Source organism: Perca fluviatilis, chromosome 7, assembly GCF_010015445.1.
Source record: "Perca fluviatilis chromosome 7, GENO_Pfluv_1.0, whole genome shotgun sequence".
Classification (NCBI taxonomy): domain Eukaryota; kingdom Metazoa; phylum Chordata; class Actinopteri; order Perciformes; family Percidae; genus Perca; species Perca fluviatilis.
In genome coordinates this window covers 21,117,215-21,143,007 of record NC_053118.1, presented here as the reverse complement: position 1 = coordinate 21,143,007, position 25,793 = coordinate 21,117,215, and the positions used below count along the sequence as shown (strand labels likewise).

Here is a 25,793-nt window from a genome sequence, read left to right as displayed (position 1 = left end):
ATAAAAGGATACTGGACATAGAGAATGAGACAGCTTTATTTCAATATCAGCAATATTGTGTTTTAGATAAAGGTGCATGATGCTGACTCAGTGGGTTCCCCAGCTTTGTATGCAAGTGTATGTGACTCACAGCATTGTTGCTCTGAGCACCATAATGCAGGGGTGTTGCTCCTTGGCTGTCTGAGGGAATAGTGCCTGATGTGTTTCTCTCCAATAACAGGTGGACAATTCTGGCATAGCCTGAAAAACACATGTGTACATTAGTGGGATGTGTGTTGTTAGGAGCCGAGGCCACTGCTCAACTACAGTATATTCTCCTACAGTTTACTTTACAAAACTATTAACAGAAAAGCAAAAAAAAAACACATCAAGTCAACATAAATCAACTGTCACTATTTACACAAGTATTTACCGCTGTATTTGTCTTTGTATGGTGCTACACAAACAGGTTGTAGGAACCATAAACCCAAAGAAACAAGGGTCCAAAGCCATGCTAGCAGCTCTATGAGGCTGCACCTTGGCACAGCAGAGCTTTGAGCTAAATGCTAATGTCAGCATGCTGATATACTCACTGAAAATGCTAACATGCTAATGTTAAGCAGGTATTATGTTTACCATGTTCACCATCTTAGTTTAACATTTGCTAATTAGCAATAAGTACAGCTGAGGCAGATGGGAATGTCACCTGGCACCAGAGGAAAAGTCATCAAAAGGATCATCAAAGTCAGTATGAATCATCCTCTGGGGACCATGAATGTCTGTACGACAATTCACGTGATAGTTGTTGGGATATTTTAGTCTGGACCAAAGTGGGCGAACAACAGACCAACAAACATTGACATCCCCTAGAGACATGCTTCTAGTGTGGCTAAAACTAAATAAAACATGTTCTTATCATGCGGGAAATTACTAGTCCATGTTGGCTTTGATTCAGTTGACCTGTATAAAAATGTTTTGTGGAAAGTGGTCATAATTTCCACATATCCTGAAATCTCTCATGTCATGTCATGCGAAGCTGGCATTCAGGCTGCAGTGGGTCACATACATCCTGTTAACTCACCAAGCAGAGCTGCCCAGTGCAGCGGTGTTCTGAAGAGGTTATCATAAGCAGTCACATTACAGCCCTCGTAAGACGTCAGCACCTCTACCACTGCTTCGTTACCGTCGGCAACGGCAAAGTGTAGGGGCGTCCGCCCCTCATAGTCCTGCCAGTTCAATAGGGACTCAGTGGGAGCTGCTTCCTACACACACACACACACACACACACACACACTGACAGGTGAGGATAGATGATGATGACAGATTATCTCGAGAGCATGTGTATTTGCACAATAGTTTGTACCAGTATACAGCGGACAGTTTGTGTGGCGCTGGGTTCCTGACTGTGGGCTGCCCAGTGCAGAGGGATCTTGCCCTCGCTGTCTGGGATGCCAATGTTGGAATCGTGCTTGATCAGAAGGCGGACGTGTTCTGGTCGGTTATAAAACGCCGACCAGTGGAGAGCGGTTTGCTGCACAGAGAAAGAGTATGAGAGAGAAAGAGTATGAGAGAGAGAGAGAGAGAGAGAGAGAGAGAGAGAGAGAGAAAGAGAGAGAGAGAGAGAGAGATGAAAAGGAAGAGCCAAAGATAATGAATGGATTTCAAAACAGAGGGGGCTGTTGTACCACCAGGTTTGAGGTTTTCATTTACGTTAAAAAGAAATCATTCCACTTTGACAGAAAATATGAGGGCAACATGCTACACAAAGCTCTTATTGAAAATCTAGCATTGAGCTGAGATTGTACTTTAGATACTGCCGTTGTGACGGTTAGTAAGCTATTCTGAGATTTGCTGAAACCACTGTCATCTGACACGATGATGCATATTGGATTATTACAAAACTAACTACTGATGTCAGATACACATCAGCTCCAACAGACAAAGGACACTGTGTTTGTGGTCTTATCATCAGAACACAGTACAAAGCTACAGATTGTTAAATTGTTCACTGCTGTGTGAGCAAGCCTCTCAGTGTTTACGTGTATATTTGACCTCAAATTCCTGCTGCTTCTAACAAACTATCTTCAGTCCGTCATTTATCTCTTCGCAGGTTATTGGTCAGACGCCCACACTGGCTACTTTCTGACTGAGGACAAACTATGGACAGTTGTGAAGACAAACCATCTTCCAACAACGTATTTGTGTGGATCTGTACTGTAGTACCTTGTTCTTGTCTTGTGTGTCAACCTCTCCAGGTCCGATGTGTTTAAGCAGCAGGGCGAGGGCTTTTGGGGAGGGGTGTCGGGTGGCCAGGTGGAGTGGGGTCATCTCCTCTAAATCTTTCTGCAGCCAGTTAGCACGCCTGGACAGCAGCAGCTTCAGGAAACGCACATTCCCCTGCGACACACAAGCAAAATTTGCTCAGAAATCACCAATGCTCCTCAATATTAGTCATGAACGAGCAGCAATGACACACACGCTCCCACACACAGACACTGCCCAGGCTTTGAGCTGTGTCTGGTTCAATCCGTAGGCCATCCATCTTCCCTCCTCCTGCCTCTCTGTTCAGCGTCTGTGATGAGCTGTTAAACAGTAAACAGTGGCCTGTCGTCCCCTCCACATCATCATCATCCTCAATTTTGGTCTCTCACCACTGGGCCGTCGGGTGATGTATTATGAAACAGCTGTCGTTGGACGACAGGGTATGTGTGTCCATGTGGGCATGACCATGTACACGTGTGAGTGTGTTTTGTATATTTGCAATCCTGTGACCACAGTCTGACAGATCTATCTTGTGTGTGAGCATGCATCTAGACTGTGAGTGTGAGTGTGTGTGTGTGTGTGTGTGTGTGTGTGTGTGTGTGTGTGTGTTCCCATCCTCCCAATTCTCAGTCCAATTAGATCGGTAATCCCTGGCCTCTCTCCCTGTCTCAGCCGTTTATTGATCAGATGTCAAAGAGACAGGGCTTCCTATCACTAGCATCCCCCAACACGCACGCACGGCACACACGCACAGCTATTAGAAAGACCCTAATTACCTCCCCTCTTTCTTCAATGATATGATGATCCTGTATCAGTACGCTCATAAAAGAAGGCCCCAATAAATAAATGAGTTGTAAAGAGATATTATTAGTCCCACATCCCACTGTTCCCCTGCTACATCCCGCAAGGGACAACAGACTACCCTGTCTCATTATTATTGTCTCCGCTGACTGTTCCTCAGTCAAGACTGCAGTGAAGATAACATTAATCTCTTCTCGTTTCATAGGTTTTAGTGGTCAAAATGCTGTGAAACAGGACTTTCTCAATGTAGAATAATTCTGAAATTTATAAGACGTAAGTGTGTGCGGCAGGACTATAAATCAGTCATCTCCCCCCCACCCCATAAGCCCTAAAGTTATAACTACAGCCACTAGGGGGCACTGGCTTCCCACTCAAGCTTATGGACTGTCACAATTACTCTATTTGCCATTAAATATTCATTAAATCCATTAAATCTTAGTCTTCACATTCATTCCATCTTTATAAATCCATCCACTTATCAATTCTTGTAAATTAACTTTGTCAACTTTATGCCATAGCCATGCGTGTGCTCCAGTCTGTGTGTGTATTTGTGGATGTCCAAACCTTCTGTGCAGCAAGGTGCAGAGCGGTGCGCTGGCTGTGGTCGGTCTTGTTGACTGAGGCTCCGGCCTTCAACAGAATCTCTGCACAATCCAGGCGGTCAGCCAGCACACAGTACATCAAAGGGGTCCGGCCAAACTGGTCCTCGCGGTCCCGCAGCGAGGGCTCTGCTACATACACATACACACAAAGCAAAGTTGAAGGTTAAAGTCAGAGGGTAAGCCCTACTAGAGACCAAGATTTGAGTCAATGTGCGTTGAATTTACAAAGTACAATTATGTGGCTTGTGATAGAATATGTTATAAACTATTTTTAAAAAGCAACTCCTTGTACTTAAAATGCAGTCTTTTACTGCTTGTGTTTAATAGGAATTCCACTTCCACGTTTCTCTATTTATTTGGAGAGCCTGGAAGCCATAAGGAAATACTCTAACACTGATAACCTGGAGGACCAGGTCACCTCCTTGCAAAGAGTAAAAGAATGTGCAATGATCAATTGATGCTCTTCCTATACATATATATATTTTTTAAGATTTTTGTTTTGGCATGTATAGGCCATTATTTGATAGGACAGCTTAAACATGAAAGGGGGGAGAGAGAGGGGGATTGACATGCAGCAAAGGGCTGCAGGTTGGAATTGGACCTGTGGCCGCTGCAGTGAGGACTGAGCCTCTGTACATGGGGCACACGCTCTACCAGGTGAGCTACCCAGGTGCTCCCGCTTCATATATTTTTTGTTGGACATATCTATTCTATGCCTGAGCAAGACTCTTTTTCTGCATTATCAAGATTAAATATCAACATGGCTCAATGTCCACATAATGTCAGCACCTTCACCGAAGGGTGGACCATCCTTTTAGCAGAATGACCACGGTTCCAGCTTCCATGCTGATGAGCACCTGCTCTGCTGTAATCTCTCTATGCAAAACCCTAAACTCCTGCCAGCTGCTGCAGCTGTCCCTGCACTCTAAACTTTCTACAGATGTGGCAAATGTAAAGAAATGTTTCTTATAGAAATGAATAAAGCAACACATAACTACTCATTAATGTGAGTTGAACTCTGTGGGATTGGGGTGTCTTGATGGCTCTGTGTGCTCTACGCGATGCAGTTTATGTAGTGAATAAACCTGTAATATGTTTAGAAGCGGATTGCCTACCTGTGATGAGTTTATGGAGGGCGCTTTTATCTCCATTGACAGCTGCAGCATGAACCTGTGAGCCCAAACACGCAGGTCCTGGGCTGGACATCGCTGAGGCCTGCAACACAAACATATAAAAGGTAACCAAGAAGCAATAATTCAACCTGCATGAACAAACACTCAGCTGTTTAATACAGTGACATTAAGCGGAGTCTAGACTGCTTCCTTAACATTCATTTAACCCTAAACACACCCCACAACTGGACATAATCACACTTAAGTTGTTCATGCATAATTCCATAATAAGCCATGTTTATATGGCTACTGCTAATGGAAATTTCGAAAACACTCCCAGTCCCCACGAAAAAACAAAAATTGAAAGAAATATTACTTAACTCTCACATCCACAGACACCATTTAAAATGTTGCCCAATAGTTCATAGTTAATAATAGTTAATAGCCAATAGTTATATTTCATGCAGATAACAAACACCTAAAGGCCTGTTTACAGATACTTTCCGATGTTTGCTTACAGTAGGGAGTGTGTGCGCTTGTGAGTGTATATGTGTGTCTGCTCCTGCTGAGGGGGCTAAATCTCTTCCTGGCCCCACTTAACCAGAGCCCAGTGAAAGCTGGGTAATCTGCAGACAGGAAGCAGCTGGGCAGGGGGAGACCCTGTGTGAGCATGTAAGAGGGGGGGGGTCTCTCTTCATGTCTTATTCATGTCTCATTAATACTGCAGCATGCCTTGCTGTGTGTGTGTGTGTGTGTGTGTGTGTGTGTGTGTGTGTGTGTGTGTGTGTGTGTGTGTGTGTGTGTGTGTGTGTGTGTGTGTGTGTGTGTGGTTTAGAGATGTGGGACAAGCCCTGCGGGGCACAACACAGAAATCAATTATTGCCCCTAAACACACAAACGCTAGAGGCACAAACTCATGCCACAATCTGAGATTTCTCCAAGACATTTTCATCGGGCACACAAACAGATCTGATTCACTACTATAGGAATTGATAGGAAATATTGATAAAGTATAGGCAGGCTGATTACTTCGGTCACAGTTTTGAAAAATGTTTAAATTGTTGGTAAGAAAATTGAAGGATCTGAAGGGAGGAGGGAATACTCCAGTGTCCTCCTCCCTTCTATCTTATCCCCCCCCTCGCCGTCACCTCATAAAGTGTTCTCCTGTAGACACTGCGTGCAGCATGGCAATTACCCATCATGCTCGCTGCTTTCTCACGCTCTGCCAAGTAGTGGCGGAGACTTAATACAGGTTAGTTAATACATTTACTGCAAAGTAGGTCTGTGTGCACGTAAAGAAGGATGGTAGCTGCACATAAAAGGTGTGTGTGTCTTTGGGCACATGTGCCACGTCATGGAAGTTATTTTCCGTGAGAGAGTTTTTACAGGGGCTTTACTAAAATCAACCACAACCATCTCTAAACATCTCTAATTTACAATGATTACTCAGTCAGTAATGCGCGTGCATGCGCACATACACACGCGCAGTCTGCAAACACTAATATCTAACACATGCAGAAATGGCAGAGGTGACATGGCCACACTTTCAGAGAGCGTAATCACATGATTCTGATGTTAACATCCTCTTACACAGAGGACTGATATTCACCGTACTTTTTTACAATCTTGACAAGAGCTCATTCTTAACTTTTGCTTTACTTCTGTTGACTTATTTTGATATTTTTCTGCATTTTTTGAGTCAATATGAAAGCCTCCAGCTGCCACAAAAAAATATGAATTGATTTATGAATAATCTTAGATTCCGAAAAAAAAATCATAATTTGGCCAAACACTGACATGAGGGACACAAGTCAATACTTGAATCTATGCGAGGGACATTCATATTGCCAAAAGCAGGCAATTAGAGTTTCATAAGGACCTGAGTGTTTTAGAAACTCCTACAGTGCATCCAAATTTGGCTAAAAAGGCTTTTGCAAGGCAGTGTCTGAAATCAAACAAAAGAGGGTGTAAAAACAACACCAGGTCCTGTTGAGAGGTTTGAAGTGGTCTCATTTAGCCATTCATATGTGTTCCTCAGGGAGCACTCCACTTGTTAATATGAAGACAATAACTCAGAGTCAACTATTGATCACGGGCTGAGGTGCAGACCAAGTGATTGTGCATCTGTATGAGTATTGATTCATGCTGATGCTGACATTATTTAGGCTTTATTCATATTCGGCCTATTATAACCGCAGTGAGTTTAACAAAGAATCCAAAAACTCCCACAAAACCTTTCAGCAACACTACAGGAGTGCTGTAATACACACTGCTGCCTCTTTACACACACAAACACACATCGGACGCGTAGTATAACATAACTAACACTTCAATTGATGCCATTGAGACAGACAGGCAAAGAAACCAAGAGAGTCAAAGTGTGTGTGTGTGTGTCAGATAGGAGATACACTGTAAACACATTTGTAATTAAACTCTTTAGTGGTCACTACTTTTTCCTTTCATGTTTTGTTAAAAACCAAATTCATTACTAAATCACATTAGTAATTGTAATAATCTGCTTAAGTATGCAGTGCACAGATGTTATTAAGCAGCGACAATTAAAGCGCCCAGATTATGCTCATTTTCAGGTTCATAACTGTATTTTAAGGTTGTACCAGAATAGAGTTTACATGGTTTAATTTTCAAAAAACACCATATTGTTGTTGTACTGCACAGCTCTCTCTCACTGCTGCAGATCCTCTTTTCACCTGGTTTCTGTTTTAGCTACAGAGTGAGACCTCTTTTCATCTTCTTCTTCTGTACTATCTTTGATTGCACTCGCACATGCGCAGTAGCTCAGATGTAGAGCATGTCAGCTAGCTAACTCTAGAGACAGTAAAAGAAAGGCTGTTTCTTCAACTTTGGTCAGTTACAATTAGGGTTGGGTATCGTTTGGTTTTTTTTCGATTCCGGTGCTAAATCGATACTTTTAAAACGGTGCCGGTGCCTAAACGGTGCCTGAACCGGCACTTTTCAATAAAGTTAAAAAAAAAGAAGAAGAAAAAAAATAAGGGTATTAAACAACAGTAAGTGACTTGTTTATTGCTAAGGCCATGGTCAAAATTTAAGATTTAATAATAATGTAATAACTATAACAATAACAATAACTTATTTCACCAGTATATTGCTGTTGAACCCCAGATGGGAAAAGGGTATTTTACAATTACTGTGAATGCACCACGAGGCTACCTGTTTTAAGTGAATGCACCGTCTGTGTTGTTTAATTCGACCAATGGCGGCTGCAAGTGAACGCACCGTCTGCGTTGTTTAATTCCGACAACGGCAGCTGCGAAAGTGAACGACCGCTCGTGTTTGTTGTTTAATTTCGACGACGGCAGCTGCAAGTTAAAGCACCGTCTGTGTTGTTTAATTCCGACCATATAAACATACTGTATATCTATGAATTGCGACAACGGGCGCTGCGCCGTGTGCAGACTGTTACATCCCGCTTTGAAGTCCTCCACAGTGAAATAACGCGGCACTTTACACTGTTTAACGTTAGCTGTCAGCATTTTACCGGTGTTTAATCCAGCTGCTAGCTAAAGGTAGGCTAACGTTACATGCTGTCAGGTGTAGTGTAAAGTCAAGCACCGAAATGAGGCACCGAAACTTTCATTCTTATTCGGTCTCGTTACTACCGTTTACGTCGGCACCGGTTCCCTATTGGCACCGAGTTTCGGTACCCAACCCTAGTTACAATGCAGGATTAGCTGGGAGACTTCTTCTAAACCAGGGAGCACATGTAAGTAGTTCTTTTGTAGATTATGGTGAACTTGTGTGTGTTGTAGCAGTGCTTTGCTATTGAGAACGACGTAGCATCGCTTAGCTGCGCGTCGCTAGCGGCGCTAACGCCCCGTACGCTAACGGTTGTGGTTAGCCAGCTCATTTCGGACTGTGACGTCACAGTCCGAGGCCGATTTTGAACAGCTCACTAGGAGACTGAAATCAGGACACATTCAGAAACCGTATCTCACTCAAAACAGCATGGATGGATTTTTTTCAAAGTTTGTATGTGTGTGGAAGCACCAGAGACACAAAAGAACACCCCAAATCCCAGAAAAAGTGTTTTTTTCATAATATGGGCACTTTAAAGATGTTTAGTTTCTGTATGGGAGGGACAGATAACTGTTCTGCGCTGGAGCAGTGCAAAGAAAAAATATGTGCAAAGAAAAATATATGTTCTGAACGGTTTCCGTCCTAGTTGAAGTGTGTTTTAATAATGTTGGGTGTGCATTTATGTTATCTGGGTTTTAGTTTTGTATGGTTGATTTAGTGTTCATGTTTATCTACATTTGTTGTACCATGACTGAGACCCGGGTGGGCCTCTGGGCAGCGAGAAAGCGTTCAGTGCCATATACAGATTGGAAATCAGTAACGCCAGCTCCTTTGTGAATCATTCCATGCAGCACAGTATGTTGGAAAATGTTAATGTTTTATGTTGATTGTTTTCCTTTCTGTTATGTAGGAACGTATGTATTGAATACAGCATTCTTAAAATCATACTGTCATAAAGGAAAAAAAAACAATATTTATATAAATAAATTATGTCTTTAGTAGTGATAAGTGGCCTAATGTTTTAAAAATAAAAATGTATGTTTACTAATGATTTTTAGTAATCACTACTAATGTAAACTTGATTTTTCTACTGCATCAACTTACTGTTCTGTGTTAATACAACTTAACCTGTTAAGTTTCAACTTGTGTAAAAACTTAAACGGTTTAAGGCAACGGGTTTCAATGTAAAGTCAACTAATTCAGCATAACAGTGTAGAGGCTGCAGGGATCAGTCCTTGAGTTTTGACTGACAGGTAAAGAGGTGGGAGGAAGGATAATATCAACCCACAGGGATGCCCGATCTGTAAGGCCCTATTTCTAGGGAACTTCCTGGTTCCCCAAGGACCAATGAGCTGGCTTCCTCAGCTGGGGGCTGGGCCCTGGGGCACAGCACGCCCAATCAGCAGGGGGCTAGAAGGCTGAGTGACACACAGATCTGCTAATTTACATCATTACCACAATGCATCCTGACAAATGAGACCCCAGGGTGTGAGCCAATCACCTGGGAGAGTAATGCAATTAGGTGGGACCACAGCTGTCAATCTCACAGCCATGGGGGTCAGGCAGTGAAGCCTGTGGCTAAAACACCCCTGCCTGCTGCCTGTCGTTCACACACAACCCATCTACACATGCACACATATATATACACGTATAGAGAGGAAACACACACACAAATCACTGGTGCAGATTTGAGGTGTAAGATGTATGGTGAGTAAAGTATGGAAAACAGTACAGGCTGGTTCTCTATCTTTCTCCTGAGATTGGAGGGTAGGTGGGAATCAGAAAGGGACGTGATGTGTGTGTGTCTCTGCTTGAGGCCGAGGGACACAGAGATTAACTTGTGTCCTCCAAGGACTTACACCTGAGTGCAAGTGTGTGCATATTCGCATACGTCTGGGGGTGTGTTTACATTTGCCCATGTGTTTTTGGCCCAATGGGGCACTGTTTTGTTTATGCTCTGAGTCAGAGCTCTGTGTGAGAACTATGACAACAAAAGGGGGAAGAGGGCGGAACCATAGGGGAGCTAAAACTGGTGCCAAATAGCCCTGCATTTGACTGGCATCTAAAAGTGAGCGCTGCTGGTAATGAGGCCTATCTTAGTCTCATTGGGTGTAGTGATATCATACCGGAGAACTACACTGAGTCGATAGGGTTCTGCCCAGCATGTCATTGATGTTTGTGGTGTGTGTGTGTGTGTGTGTGTGTGTGTGTGTGTGTGTGTGTGTGTGTGTGGCCGGGTCGATGCTGCTGTGACTGGCAGACTGTTGAGCGGTGCTAGAGATTGATCAGAGGCACTAATAACACCTGTCTCAAAACACCTTTGCTCGGAGATGTGGACTTGAGACTATATGCTATGCAGCAGGAGCAGCGCAAACTGTGAATCCAGTTGGACGACTCAAAAAGCTCCCCGGTATATGATTGTCAAGAATTGGATTACTGGCTGTCAGTCAAGCCCCAACAATGACTGCTTCTGTGCCACAAGTCAGTATTTCCCTGTTTTAAGTGATGGGGAGGGAATATGAAATAGATAAGAAATAATTTGTTTTAGCTTTGATTTCATTGATTTCACTGAATATCAATCATTATAATTCAGGAGTCGGCAAGGTGGACAGAAAAAGACAGAGGAAGAAAAAGAGTGAGAAGAGGAGGGGAGAGATGAAGAAGGGGGAGGGGAGACAGAGACTAGCTTGGGGACTTTATCCTCTTCGGCCCTCCATATCCTTTTTTCAACACCTCTAAGTCTAATTGGACTAAAACTGTGATCTAATTAAATGTCCAATTAAAGTTCAGAGAGCAATGTGCCCACCGGCGAATCAGAGTACAGGGACATAATCAGCTGGAAAAACAAACAAAAAAATCAATGGAAGCAATGGAGAAAACAGAAAAGGGAGGAGAGGGCAAAATAGGAGAGGATGGACAGATGAAATCAGAGTGCAATGAGAGCAGTATGGGTGTGTGCTGCATGTAGTGCGATAGGACTGTCTTTACACAAGATTACCTCACAAAATATACATATAGGGTTACAGACCAAAATAACTACTCATAGGCTGAGTACAAGACACAACACAGACTGTTAAATAAAGTAAAAGTTTCAAATTTACAAATTGTCTTCTTCAGGCCGGATTTGACTGGAGCACTAAAAGAAGACATTATGCTGTACATCAATTTGCCAATCTACAAAGAACAAAAAAGACAATTTCTAATCAATAATGTCATTATTAGACAAGCCCCAGTTTTTGGTTAAGGCTTCTCAAATGTAAAGATTAGTTTGTTTTCTTTTTTCATGTGCTCCATTTCAGTGCATAGTCAAGTTTATTATCAGGACTTTAGTTGATGTTACATGCCAAAACCTTTTCAGAAACATCACTAATGGTCAAATACCTCTATTTATGTCTACCCAGTTGTGAATGGTTATCCACATGGGAAAGATCACATCCATAAATCACATCCATTATCAAACTGCAACTTTTAGTTGGAATAATTTAAACTTGGCTGCTTTTTACTTTGACTTAAGTAGATTCTTTACAATAATACATATTTTCTGCAAGTAAAATATCAGTAAACTTATAGTAGTAACACATAGAGTAGGGCTGGGTTTTTCATTTTATTTTTAGTTGTGCTGTACAAGTTTGTTGTCTAAATTAAGAGTAAAAGTGATGAATGATAATGAAACTGAAATACTTGAGAATTGCACTAGAAATATTTGTTCCAGTTTGAATTCACATAACCATATAGCATAATGCAACAAAGACAGTATAGACAACTGAACAAGTTATTTTTCATACCTCAGCAGATATTGTGATATATATCAATACTGGAAGAAGCATTTCTGGATATTGTGATATTGCTATTTTGTACTTATTTATTTCCCAGCATTAACAATTTAAGAAAGAGATTATGCTCCTCTTTCTTCTCCACGACTGATATTCAGACAGGAAGAGAGAAATCTTCCTCTGACTCCATCTGTGAGTTGCTCACACACTGTGAACCCCCTATGGACAGCTTTAGCCCATAAAATATTAATGCTGGGATTCAATTCAACATTCCACCTTAATCTCCTTAACAATTAGGCTGTTTCATCACACACAATTAGGTTTGTTCCACATAGTCTCAATGGTCTTGACTCTAGAGAGAGAATTATAAACCGGTAGTACAGCAAGCAACAGATACACCCGATTACTACAGAAATAAAACTCTTCTGGGATTTATAAACCTAAATTAAATATGGGTACCTGATCTTTGTGTGTTGGATTCTTACCATAGCTGAATCAAGGGGGACACTTCAGCAGATGTTTCTTAGTTCAGTCCATTCTTCGTGGGTGTGGATGCCTGTCCAGGTCCCCTACCTGCCCTGATCTTGGCTCCTGCAGGGGCAGAGAAAGAGGATCACTCACATACTGAGACAAGCCCACCTGTTCACACAAATAACTGCCAGCATTACACTGCTACTGTACTGATTACAGGAAGAGGGAGGATGCCTCAGAATGACATATTATTTGTGTTAACCAGTCTTCTCATCTAATCTGATTAGGTGCAATAATAATTATAATAAAGTAATAGGCTCGGTTATTGAGTTGTGAAGTCTGTGTTTGATTAAGCAGCACGCGCGCGCGCGCGCACACACACACACACACACACACACACACACACACACACACACACACACACACACACACACACATACATACATACAGAGCCTTGCTGGATTTAGGTAAAATATTTGCAGGTATTTTGCGTCAGATTATCTAAAGGTTTTCTAACTAAGTTTTGTGCAAAGTAAATTCAAAACGCATTGCTAGATGGTGAAAAAATGTCGGACAGAATATTACAAAAAGTTAAGCATAATGATGCAACTCCCCTCTGCTCAAGAGAAATCAGTTAACGTTATTCATAAACGTACTACAGAAGTAGCTAACGCATGTGTGACAGTAGATACATTAAGTATAACGTTAATGCTATTGTATATTAATAACGTGACCTTTCCACTCCTCCTTCGTCGGTGTTATATTTACCGTTTGATTTCCTCTCAGATTAAACTTTTAGGAAAGTTTTCTTCCAAGCAGTCCCGTTGAATCGCCACTGTATGGATGACAAAACACTACAACTCCCGTTACTATTGTAAAGCAATAAACCTCCATGATGGGAGTTTTCTCCATCATTCAGATCAGCCGCTTGGCGGTTTCAAAAACTGCATTACCCACAAAGCCAAGCGAATACCGGGAAGTGTCACTCACGTTTCCGTGGTCACCGTGAGATTGGTTCGCCGTCGGTTTCCTGCAGCAGTAAGAAGAGCAGCGTCGAGACAAACTGGGAAGACTCAACACCACCACCTCCAATAACTACACTGTACAATGAAACTAATAGCAATATCTCCCTCTCTCGATATTCGCTTCGTCACGGTTGTACTGCTGGTAAGCGTTTGTATTTCAGCCCTGGAATGTGCGCTGCTTTGTACCTACAAGAGCAAGCTAACGTTAAGCTAGCTAAGTAACGTTAGTTAGCCGCCGGGATAGTTAGCTGCTAGCTAACCGATGAGCCTCTGCTGGCATGAGACGTGGCTTTAAAAGTTGACTAGCGAGCCTGCTCACTCGCTGCTGGAAGTGCAGTTATTTATCAGGCTCATTAAGAAGGCCTTTTGACTGGATTTCACCAAGCGACTCCCATAACTAGCGTCAATCAAGTTATCCAACTGCAATGTCAATTTAGCACGTTAGCTATAGTGTTGTAATACGCCTTAATCCTTCTTATACAATCGAGATGTTACTCGCATAAGAGACTGTTACGTATATTCCGAATTTAAAAAATTAGCTTTAGTTTGACTCCTGATAACTTTATTGAGGACGAATGAAGCATCGAGCTAGCATTAGCTGTTACCACATATTGACAGCAGGGAAATACTTGCTAACTGCTAGCATTGTTAGTTTAAGCATTTTGTTGAATGGGTTGGTCTGCTGTAATTGATCAAGCTTAATATTTGATATTGTATGGATGCGCACATTTATTGTCAGACTCTTGGTGTATCTGTATATGTCTCTGAATGATGCTCACCGGTTGGTGAATTCCTCTGTTGTGGCTCATTCTTATTGGCTGACAACCCGGAAGTAGAGATAGCGCTTCTGTTCTGCTGTTGTGAGCGTAGACATTTGGGTTGTGAGAGTTTTGGGCCTGAAATGAAAACTTAAAAACTGCTCTCCGAGTTTCAAAGCGTTTCCTTCATCGGTCTAACCACAGTCATCTTTTATAATAAAAAGGCACATTGACTGTCTTGACAATGTTGAGAATGTTAAACTTTCAAAGGGAATCAGAAAATTTGCTCTATGGAGCTTTTTTGACATTTCATAGACTACTAGTTTATTAATAATTTAATCACAGACATAACAGACATTTTTCATGGCAGAAATTTTGATTTATCAAGTAGAAAAAACACAGGGGAAAGTAGCTCACATAAATGGAATGCAGTCAATTTTAATGTATTATGCTTTCCCTTCTATGACAACTCAAAATGTCTGCTGTCAAAAATGTCTGTTGACAGATTAATCTATAATAAAAATAATAGTTTGTTTTAACCCTAATTTTACATTAGGAAGACACTAACAGAAGGACAGTGACACTTACACACACACACAAATAGTCTGAGTTTGTGTGTGTGTGTGTGTGTGTGTGTGTGTGTGTATATATGAGGCCTTCTTAGAACCCATATTGATATTTGCAGCCTCAAGGACGATGACCGTCATATATCCTGTTTGAAGAGGATCTTGAGTTAGCACAGATCACAGCAGATAAAGAGATAGTGCAGGCATACTTTTAAAGCATTGTCTGTTATAGAAGTGTTGACTACAGTGGCTGATGTTAGATGGCACAGAAATATATGGGATTGCACTTGCAGCCTCAATTTAAAAATCATTTAGTAAAAGAGTATATATAAGTTTTTTGATAACGCAGTCTTCTTTGGGCTTCATGGCGTCTGTATTGTTAACATAGGTCCTTTTAATGAAATATTTCATTCAGGCTGCAATTACCTGTTTTATTTGTGTGTCTGTGTTTACAGTTGGCAGTCAGCACCTCTCCAACATTGGTGTTCTTTCCCCCATTTCACCCTCCAGTGAATATCATTTTAGCCCTTAAGTTTTCTCTGTGCCGGTCTCTTTCATACATTGTTTTAATACAGCATTGCAGTCAGAGCTGGAATTCAGAAATCCCCAGTTGGTCCATCATAATTACAGTGATCCAGAGAGGGAGATACATGGAAAAAAGGATGGCTGGCACAAAATACTAGAATAAGACTGACCATAGTTCTAGCTCCTGTTCTCTAACAGATAAGTTGTCAGAGAAAATGTGTGAACAAAACAGGATGTAAACATTTTGCAGTATCATTGTGTGAAATATAATGGCCACATTATTTGAGTAAAGAGTGACTGAAAGAATAAGAATGCAAAAAAAGTACATGTAGCCATAATTAAGCTTTTGCGTGGCCCACTCTATGATTTGGTAAAGAGTTGAATGATCTAGGTGGAGCTCATAATGAGCACTGCTGATTCATTTAAATATGACCAAATTTGGCCACCTTTGGAGATATGTGGGCTCAACACACTAAGAAATAGATGCTGCTCCACTGTTCCATGTTTTGTTAGACTTTTTAAGTTAAAAATACTGTTTGGATACTTTATTAAAGGAAAGAGGTGCGTAAATCCTTTAACAGGTTCTGGACAAACAGGAAGTATTAGGGGAAAGAAATAACATAACATTTCTATCTTCATCAATTGTCACATATTTCTGGTACATTCTGACCGTTACATAAATATTTCCCATTAGTTTATCAATATAACCTTCAATAACTGGTCAATATGAAGGAAGAATCACACAAATGTTCAAATATTTGCTAATGTGCTATTTTGTAACACACGCCATCACGTCCATTTCACTCTGTATGAAAATACAGTCCACATTTACACACGAAAAACAGGTTATGCAGGACATCACAAGAGCACAATAAAGCATGTTGCTCTGCATGCAAGGTGACATAGTTTACTGTATATTTAGCCCAGCATGGGAACAAATGGCTGGGAAACAAGCCTGGGACAGATCCAGGAAACACTGGAGAGATTATACTTATACATTGGGGGTCCCACAGTAGGAGTTGGAGAAAGTTGCTGGTTAAAACTACTGCTTGCCTGCTGGGGGTGTGGTTAACTGCCATATCGCGGTGATAGGTTGTTTCTTCACCGCAGTAAGAAAAAAAATCCATATCGTCACCGCCCTAGTGCTATGGCATGAGTTTAGTTCTATGGTCTATACTTTACACTGTGAGAGCTGGTTTTCAGTTGAGTCAGTCTGTTGATATGCTGGTTAGCAGTGTGCTGAGTTTGACTGGCCTGTTGGATCACTAGCTATAGGTTTCCGCTGGCCTGGAAACATATTTGACTGGCCTGTTGGATCACTAGCTATATGTTTCCGCTTGTCAGTTGTATTATCTAAAGTTCGCTAAAAACATTCATGCGAATAAAGCCCTAAAAAAGCGTGTTTCCATCCAACGGCTTTAAAGCGAATAAAGCCCAGTACGTACTGACTGATGAACATGCTGTTTTGCGGTGAAATTGGTATATTGAATAGATTTGAGACATTTCAAGGTGTTTCCATTCATTTTCACACTGAATCACATTTAAGATAACATTTGTGAACAAAGTTTGGCTAGCCAAAATGGATTGCGCCATCTACAAATGATTAATATTGCACACGTTGTAATAGTGCTTATGTGCCAGCTGATAGTGACATATCAAGCTATACTAAGACAACGACGCTATCAAAACATCGCTATGATGATGCAGATGCACGTTATGGCATTTCTTAGATTTTTGCTATCTTAAATAGCTGTTATAATTCGATCGTAAATCAAATTTAAAAAAGTCTCTCGTCTCCTCGTTCATCCACTTATATCAGTCTTTGTTGACACCATGTCTGCAAAGAAAGCGAAAAAATATGGCGGAAATGATCTAAAACTTCTTTGCTTTATCGTGGGTTGCAAACATAAAATGACCTAAAACGTTGCAGTTCATTATTTATTCAGCAAATAACGTTTCCATCAGCATTTATCGCATAAGCCGTTTACCGATTAAGAGAAAATCCGATGAGATCAAACGTATACACTTTGTCTATATTCATGGAATTCAATCAAATTTTACTGTTTCCTTAAGGCATTTTTTATTCGATATTACTTAATTTGCATAAAAAAACAAGTGGATGGCTAGTCACTGGACCGTTATCTCTCTTTAGAATCTTTTCCGCCCTCCCCCACGTAGTTGTCTTAACCAGCAAGTCTGTGTTTTTACGTTTTTAATTGCTGATCTATCTCATCCCTGTGTACCTGTAGGTGATGGGCCTCTCTACTCCTGGACAAGCAGAAATCACCAGTCTGGATTCAGCCAACATTGATGACGTCCTAAGTAAGGCATCACACTTTACTCTTTAAAAGTGTCTTAAAGAAATAGTTTGACCTTTTGGGAAATGTACTTATTTGCTTTTTTGCTAAGAGTTGGATGGGAAGATCGATACAACTCTGTCTATTCATTCAATATGAAGCTAACTTGACATAAAGACTGAAAATGGGGAAACCGCTTATTTCCCAAAATGTCAAACTATTCCTTTAATACTTATTCAGATCTTAGTTGTCCACTATTTTTTCCTTACTTGCCTTAAAGGTCCCATGGCATGAAAAGTTCACTTTATGAGTTTTTTTTTAACATTAATATGATTTCCCCACGCTGCCTATGGTCCCCCAGTGGCTAGAAATGATGATAGGTGTATCCTGCTCTGCCTTTGAGAAAATGAAAGCTCAGATGGGCCGATCTGGAATCTTGCTCCTTATGAGGTCATAAGGAGCGAGGTTACCTACCCTTTCTCTGCTTTGCCCGCCCAGAGAATTTGGCCCACCCATGAGAAAGAGAGAGGCATCATGGCTTGCAAACAAGCAAAGTGGCAGTTGGTCAAGGCCACACCCCCACCTTCCACCTTGGCCTATTACGCAATAAGTTGTTGGTGTGGATAGCACCATTGAAAGTTTTTTTTCCACCCCTTCCTTTCAACACATACAATATGTTCATATTGGCCACATCAATTGCTGCCTTGTTAGATTTGTCACCAATCTTTCCAGCATTCACCAGATATGATTTCTAAAATATTTGGATAACCTAGAAAGAAAGTGTGTGTGTATATATATATATATATATATATATATATATATATATTTTTTTTTTTTTTTTCAATTGTTTGCCTCATTGTTGCAGGTCTGACCTACTTGATAGTCATTAGCCCTTGGCTTACCTTTTCACCAAATGAACATTTAATGAAATTTTACCAATGGGTGGTATGATAGATACATATATATGGCCATGAGTCACTGGTCATACATTTCTGTACTCTGCTTTCTTGTTTTATTTTTTATTTTCCTGTTAGTGACAGAACACTGAGGGGTTTAAGATTGATAAGCCTAATTACCATAATTAGTTTTACTATCAAATTATACATTCTCAGTGTATTTAGTAATGTATAGAGGCTTATATTTATTTCCTCTTTGTGTATGTGTGTTTCCTTGCAGATAATGCTGGGGTGGCATTAGTCAATTTTTACGCAGACTGGTAAGTGTGTTTCTCTCCCACGGTCACTGGACCTGTATATTATATCAGTGATGTTTAAATGAGTTTTGCTCATGATGCAGACGTTTCTTATGAATGCCACATGGTGCAATAAGTATAATTAGATTGCTGTCATTCGCAGTAGAGATTTTGTTGATTTATTTTAAAAGGATTTTTACATAGTGTGTCTGTTTTAATCTCATTTGGTCTAATTAATGGATGCATAATGGAATTGTTATAGGCAAAAATCATTTGAAAACATTGTCAAATTGTCAAAATTTAGTCCGATGGATCTAAAAATCTATTTAATTTACTAACAAAATAAGGAAATCGGTTTGGCCTCACACCACCTCCCCTACCCCCCTTACAGGTGCAGGTTCAGTCAGATGCTCCATCCAATTTTTGAGGAGTCGTCTAACATAGCGAGGGAGGAGTTCCCTGAAACCAAGCAGGTGGTGTTTGCGCGTGTCGACTGTGACCAACATTGTGAGTATTACTTATCTTTTTAATCAATTTCAGTGTTCTTTAACATTTTCAAATAGGTGTCATACAGCATACACATTTATTCATTCGATCAAAATTTATTTCATAAATATGTGAAACAAAGACAAGTAAACTAATCTTAGTCTTATTTTTACTTACTAAAATCTGTTTTTTATATACCTTTTTTATATATATATATATATATATATATATATATATATATATATATATATATATACACACACACACACACACACACACACACACACACACACACACAATATATATTTGGACAACAGATTATATATATATATTGGTGTCCTGGGCATCTATGTGTACATATGTGCATCAAATATAGTAAGTGTGTGTGCCTTTTTTCGGCGCACACACACTTACTATATTTGATGCACATATGTACACATAGATGCCCAGGACAAAATGAAAAAAGGCACACACACACACTTACTATATTTGATGCACATATGTACACATAGATGCCCAGGACACCAAAGCACAGACACATAAACCGCCAGCCTCAGCCTTTTGAGATAAAGCAAATTAAAGAGAATTATTGATGACCTGCAAACTGTTTGAAGACTAATGACAAAACTGCTGCTTCCTGTGAAGACGGGAGGCTTAGAGACACCCCGCAGGGAGATTGACACCTGCCACACACACACACACACACACACACACACACACACACACACACACACACACACACACACTCATTCAGTGTGTGCAGAGAGAATATTTACTCTTGGCGGGGGGCAGCTTTCATGTGGGAGATCAGAGCTCCGAGCTGACTGAAGGCAGTGTTTTCAGACTGAGGTTTAACCGCCGTCTCTGTCACTGCTCCCGCTTCTCATCCACCCATCCCCATGTGTTTTTAGTCAGCGTCTTCCTCTTCATCAATTGATTTGTCCTTCTTTACTTAACTTCTCCCTTCCCTTGCTGTGTAGCGGACATAGCCCAGCGGTACCGCATCACCAAGTATCCGACATTGAAGTTGTTCCGCAATGGGATGATGATGAAGAGGGAGTACAGGGGTCAGAGGTCAGTGGCGGCCATCGCTGACTTCATCCGCCAGCAGCAGGTCGACCCTGTGAAAGAGATACACTCAATGGAGGAGGTTAATACTCTGGATGTGAGTGACACACACACACACACACACACACACACACACACACACACACACACACACACAGTATTATTTATCTTCTCATTTCACTTTTTTTTGACTTTCCTATTCAACAGAGGAGCAAGAGAAACATCATAGCTTACTTTGAAAATAGGGACTCCGATAACTACCACACATTTGAAAAAGTTGCCAACATCCTTCGAGATGACTGCACGTTCACGGCTGCCTTTGGGTGAGACAAAACACCATCATTATGTTAAGCTTAGTTCTTAATTCTTCAGTTTCTATTTATCTTAAACTTTGCTTATCTACTTTACTCTTATAGAGCCGTATCTGAGGCCGAGCGCTTCAGTGGAGACAATATCATCTACAAGCCTGTGGGAGAGGGCGTCCCTGACATGGTCTACCTCGGCTCACTCACCAACTTTGACCTGACCTACGCATGGGTCCAGGACAAGTGTGTGCCTCTGGTCAGGGAGATCACCTTTGAAAATGGAGAGGTTTGTTACCTGCTTTTTCATATAGAGCATTGTCTGTTTGTTATATTGCTTTTTGTCCTGATATTAGTTTGTGCAAATCTGGCTATTTAGATGACGTATATGAGAGATATTTACACGAAAAACAGCCTGGAGTGTATTCATGGTGTCTGTGGGTAGTCCATCTGCTGTGCCACGGAAAGGCCCTGACTCCATCTGTCCTTGACGCTTTGTATGTGTATATGTATTTGTGTTTTCCAGGAGCTGACTGAGGAAGGAATTCCTTTCCTTATCTTGTTCCATGTTAAAGAAGACACCGCAAGCTTAGAGAAGTTCCAGCATGAAGTGGCTCGCCAGCTCATCAGCGAGAAAGGTGAGTCTGTGTGTTTGTGGCATGTTGTACCTATCAGGGAAATGAATTTGAGTTACTCATAGAACCCAACAGCCTTTTGTACAGAAGTGGTGTTCATGGCATTGGTGTCTCCTCTTCAGGGTCTATAAACTTCCTGCACGCGGACTGCGAGAAGTTTCGCCATCCTCTTCTCCATATCCAGAAAACTCCTGCTGACTGTCCCGTCATCGCTATAGACTCATTCAGACACATGTATGTCTTTCCCGACTTTAAAGACCTCAAGTAAGTACCACCTTTCACTTTCTCTTTCAAATTTAGTGCATGTGTGCAACAATATACAGTAATCCTTAAATATGCACAATACTATCAATGTCTAATAAATGATTATGTGGTCATTTCAAACAATACCAACATATTTTATTTCTTTTGTGATACCACCATGTGTGCATCTCCCTTTAAACATTTAGAAAAGTTTATTTTTTATTTTTTTTTCTATTGGGGCTGGTCATTGTTTCATGCAAAAAGAAATATAAATGAAAACTTACCCCAAATGCAGCTGTAATTAACACATAAATCATCCACATGTCAAATCAGTCTGATATATTTAGCGTTCTTTTGGACATTTTTGAGCAATTATTGCTTGATACTGATAGCGTATATGAAATTGTTCCTAACGGGATCTCCTTAAATAAAGTTAATTTCACACACACACACACACACACACACACACACACACACACACACACACACACACACACACACACACACACACACACACACACACACACACACCATAATCCACTGTGCACTCAACAACAGAGAAATGTCACACCTCCTAAAATCTGTCCTTTATGAATGGGCCAGGACACCGGAGCTAATGTGACATGATTTGGCACGTGCAATAAGTGCTAAACTAATCCAGTCTAATCTAATTTAATCTTATTTATTCTGCCCCCGACCACTCCCCCACCCCCACCCCCCCATCCTCAATCAGACTCTGATCAGATAGACAGAAGCCCTGAGGACTGACCAGCCCTCCACAACCTAATTACATCACATCACTACTGCATGTGGCACACAGCTTGTAATTACATTAGCGCAGTGTATGTTTTTATATATATAATATGTATGTGTATGTAGGTTTGCGTGTGTGTGTGTCTGCATGCTGCTCTGACACATGGGGTTAGCTGTGATTGGGGACCTGCTCCACCTGTGTGATATGACATCAGCTCATGACCTGTCGTTAATAAGCACACTTCACAGGACAGCATTGATGAGGATTAATGCTGCTTCATGACACGTGCACAGGCACTGATGTCCTCTGCTGCCGCCAAGAGCTGTTTAGTCTAATCTAAACTCTGTCTTTATTGGTGAACTTTGTGTGTAGAAATGCCTTTGTCAAACAGACTGGAGTTTAAATGTGTTACATTATCTACTAACCTAAAGATAAATAACTTAAATGAACTTAATGTAGATTTTAGATTTTATTGGCATATTTTGTAATTACCACCTATACATTTTACATATAATTATAATATACATATAATTTATTCTGGGGCTAACAGCTGCCTAGGAGTCTTTATTTAGGTTGCCCTCCAGGTTAATATTATCTGTTAAAACACCTGACAGTGTAACACCACCTACTGTATGAAAGGCTCTCGTCCATCTCTGTGACTGTCCCATCCTTTTGACCTATGGACCAACTTCATGTCGGAGATATGGCCCAGGAGGCAGAGTAGGTCGTCCATTAATTGCAGGTTTGGTGATGTGATTGTGTGTGAATGGGTGAATAAGAGGCTAAATTGTAAAGCATTTTGTTCACAAAGGTAGAAAAACACAGTGTGCAGTTCATTTACTATGTCAGACCATTCCCTCTTTATTTCTGTCACAGGAACTGTTTCAGTTCCCCTAATAAGAGAGTTTTTTTTTTTTTTTTTTTAATCTGACTTGTATGAACAAGTCCCAAAGGAAAATGTAAGAGTTTTACAATAAGGATACAACAATGTTCTCCAATGTGTGTTTCTGTGCGTTTTTTTTTTCCCAGTATCCCTGGCAAGCTCAGACAGTTTGTGTTGGACCTTCACTCTGGAAAGCTACACCGAGAGTTTCACCATGGCCCTGACCCCACGGACAGCACGCCCGGACAGGTCAGACCGCAGCGTCAGAGCGCACTACTGAGTCTTTGGAAGCTGGTTTTGCTACGTCTTGTGAAACTTGACTGTTTGTTCTGACTTTTACCCCCCAGGAGGAGACGGGAGGAGAAGTGGCCAGCAGCCCCCCAGAGAGCTCGTTCCAGAAGCTGGCACCCAGCGAGACTCGCTACACCATCCTCACACGAGACCGTGACGAGCTGTGACCTCAACAGCCTTCCAGTGATCCTGTGACTCAATGCCACGCCCCAGAGTCAGGGAGGGGGTTCGGGTTGGGACAGGCCAGCGGGACAAAACAGCAACACCCAACACCCTTACTGAAGAGAGAGAGAGAGTGAGAAGAGCAGGAGAATGAAGAGGAAGAAAGATGAGAAAAAGAAGAACAGGAGGAGAAGATAGGAGTTCAGTCCACGACACAACCATGTTGGAATAACCTATATTTTCATAAGTCTTTCATGTACAATTTTTATTTTGGATCAAATAGAAGGGGGGGTAAAGATGAAAATGTGTGTGGGCAGGGGTTAGGGGCATTAGGGCATCAAGAGAAGTGTTTTTACTTTTATTTTTTGGAGCTTGTAAATATGTTTGTGCTACATGGGAGTCTCATTGTTGGTTTAAATTAAATGCAGAGTTTTCTTTATTTTATTTCTTTCTTTTACATCACCCGGCTTTTTGTAGTTATAAAAAACCAGAACAGTTCCCTCACTCCAGTTGTACGGTTCTTATCTGTGGGTAGTCCAGTTCAGCCTGTCTAATAGGAGACGCTTGTTTAGTCTCCGACCTCATGGCTGCATCTCAATATGACCAACTCTAGTCTAATTCATTTGTATAGTACAAGTTATAACAATATGGCTGTTTGAAGTAGCTGTATCTCCATATCTTGTCCTGAAGTCCTGAAGGAATAGAAAAATATTTTTAAATGCTTGGTAGGGCTAACATAATTTTAAACATAACTTTAACAGAAGATAAAGAGACAGAGCTACTCCAGCCTATTGAGATGCACCCCTTCTCTCCCTGGTACTAAATGGTTATGGATTATAATGTCTCTTACGGTGCTTATAAAAAGTATCGCCCCCTCAGACCTTTTTATGCGTCACTGTTTTACAACACTGAATCACAGTGGATGTAATTAGGATTTTATTTATGTCAACAATCAACAGAAAATACTGTCCAAGTGAATGAGCCCTTCTGGCCATCATTCTAAATTCTGTTAAATATAAGCCTAAAACTACACCACACCAAAAACACATCATCCCTATCATGAAGCCTGCTGGTGGCAGCAGCATGCTGTGTGGAGGCTTCTCTGCAGCGGGCCCTGGGCGGCTTGTGACGGTAGAAGTATACCTTCTACCGTTGATGCAGCAAAGTACAGAGCAATATTGGTAAAAGAAATACTATAGCTGTATATTTTACAGCAAGACAACCTCAAACAAAGCCAAATCTACACAGGATTTCAAAGAGGAATGTGAAAGAAAGTGTCCAGATGTGTAAAGCTATTACAGGCATATTGAAGTAGACCTAAGGCTGTAACTGTTCACAAAGGTGCCTCTATTAAGTATTGTCTTGAAGGACATCAATGCTTATGCAATCAGGAATTTTGTTAATTTTGTACCCAAGAAATCTGAACGTCTTATTTTTCTGTTCAGTGTCTTAAAATGCTGATTACCTCCACTACTGTAAAACATTAAAAGTCAAAGGGGGCTGGATACCTTTTTAAAGGCACAGTGTTTGCATGACACCTCTGAGTTGTGTTCCAGGGATTCAAATAGAGGGGGGGAAAAAGTTTTGCAATGATGTACTTTAAAATGGTAATGAATTTATGAAATGGCTGTTTTTGCTGTTACCTGTTGTCAAGTGTGTCATCATGCTGGGGGAGAAAAGACGGTGTCCTTCCCAGTGTTTTAAAAAGCAGCGAGACGAGAGGGGAAAACCCATGTGACGAATGGTGGAAATTTACAGTCTGCCACTTTATACAAGTTCTCTTAAAACTGGTTTTGTCTCTTTATATGAGCTTTTGGTACAAGTCTAGATCCCTGAGATCCCCTGAGCATGAATGAATCCAAAAGCGGAAGCCAGATTGAGTGTGTGGACCCATCGCTAAATTTGTACTGTGCGTCCTGCCCTTCCGTAGAGGCCAACAGATGCCTGCATAGTGACATATCAGCCCACATACAGGAAAGCAACAGGGGGGGGGGGGTGTGATGCCATTTCTAAACCAGTCATCTCAGAGGAGAAGAGGTAAAAAAAAAAAA

At 41.1% G+C, this 25,793-nt stretch overlaps 2 protein-coding genes across 4 annotated transcripts in view; one reads left to right on the top strand and one right to left on the bottom strand.

Annotated features, from left to right (window-relative positions):
* invs (inversin) overlaps positions 1 to 13,658 on the bottom strand; it is a 22,164-nt gene extending 8,506 nt beyond the window's left edge. Inside the window, exons 1-9 of one of the 3 annotated variants that reach the window (XM_039806822.1) lie at positions 13,546 to 13,658; positions 13,324 to 13,390; positions 12,570 to 12,675; positions 4,760 to 4,859; positions 3,607 to 3,773; positions 2,203 to 2,376; positions 1,343 to 1,510; positions 1,061 to 1,241; positions 131 to 240 (exon numbers count right to left, since the gene is read on the bottom strand). In XM_039806822.1, the coding sequence (XP_039662756.1) occupies positions 131 to 240; positions 1,061 to 1,241; positions 1,343 to 1,510; positions 2,203 to 2,376; positions 3,607 to 3,773; positions 4,760 to 4,859; positions 12,570 to 12,572 (903 nt within the window). In that variant the 5' untranslated portion in view covers positions 12,573 to 12,675; positions 13,324 to 13,390; positions 13,546 to 13,658. Of the gene's footprint in view, positions 1 to 130; positions 241 to 1,060; positions 1,242 to 1,342; positions 1,511 to 2,202; positions 2,377 to 3,606; positions 3,774 to 4,759; positions 4,860 to 12,569; positions 12,676 to 13,323; positions 13,502 to 13,545 lie in introns of those variants that run through there. The other 2 variants (XM_039806821.1, XM_039806823.1) reach the window with 2 other exon arrangements.
* erp44 (endoplasmic reticulum protein 44) lies at positions 13,587 to 25,793 on the top strand. Its single transcript, XM_039806830.1, has 11 exons — positions 13,587 to 13,722; positions 17,679 to 17,751; positions 18,903 to 18,942; positions 19,310 to 19,425; positions 20,385 to 20,569; positions 20,680 to 20,795; positions 20,889 to 21,063; positions 21,301 to 21,412; positions 21,532 to 21,673; positions 23,436 to 23,538; positions 23,637 to 25,793. The coding sequence occupies exons 1-11, from the start codon at positions 13,663 to 13,665 to the stop codon at positions 23,745 to 23,747; spliced, it is 1,233 nt and encodes a 410-aa protein (XP_039662764.1). The 5' UTR covers positions 13,587 to 13,662; the 3' UTR covers positions 23,748 to 25,793.

Bases quoted from the DNA above. Each gene is read 5' to 3' on its own strand.
- erp44 (XM_039806830.1), top strand. From the start codon at position 13,663: ATGAAACTAATAGCAATATCTCCCTCTCTCGATATTCGCTTCGTCACG. The intron at 20,796-20,888 runs GTGAGACAAAAC...TTACTCTTATAG, and splicing joins ACGTTCACGGCTGCCTTTGG to AGCCGTATCTGAGGCCGAGC. The intron at 23,539-23,636 runs GTCAGACCGCAG...TTTACCCCCCAG, and splicing joins CGGACAGCACGCCCGGACAG to GAGGAGACGGGAGGAGAAGT.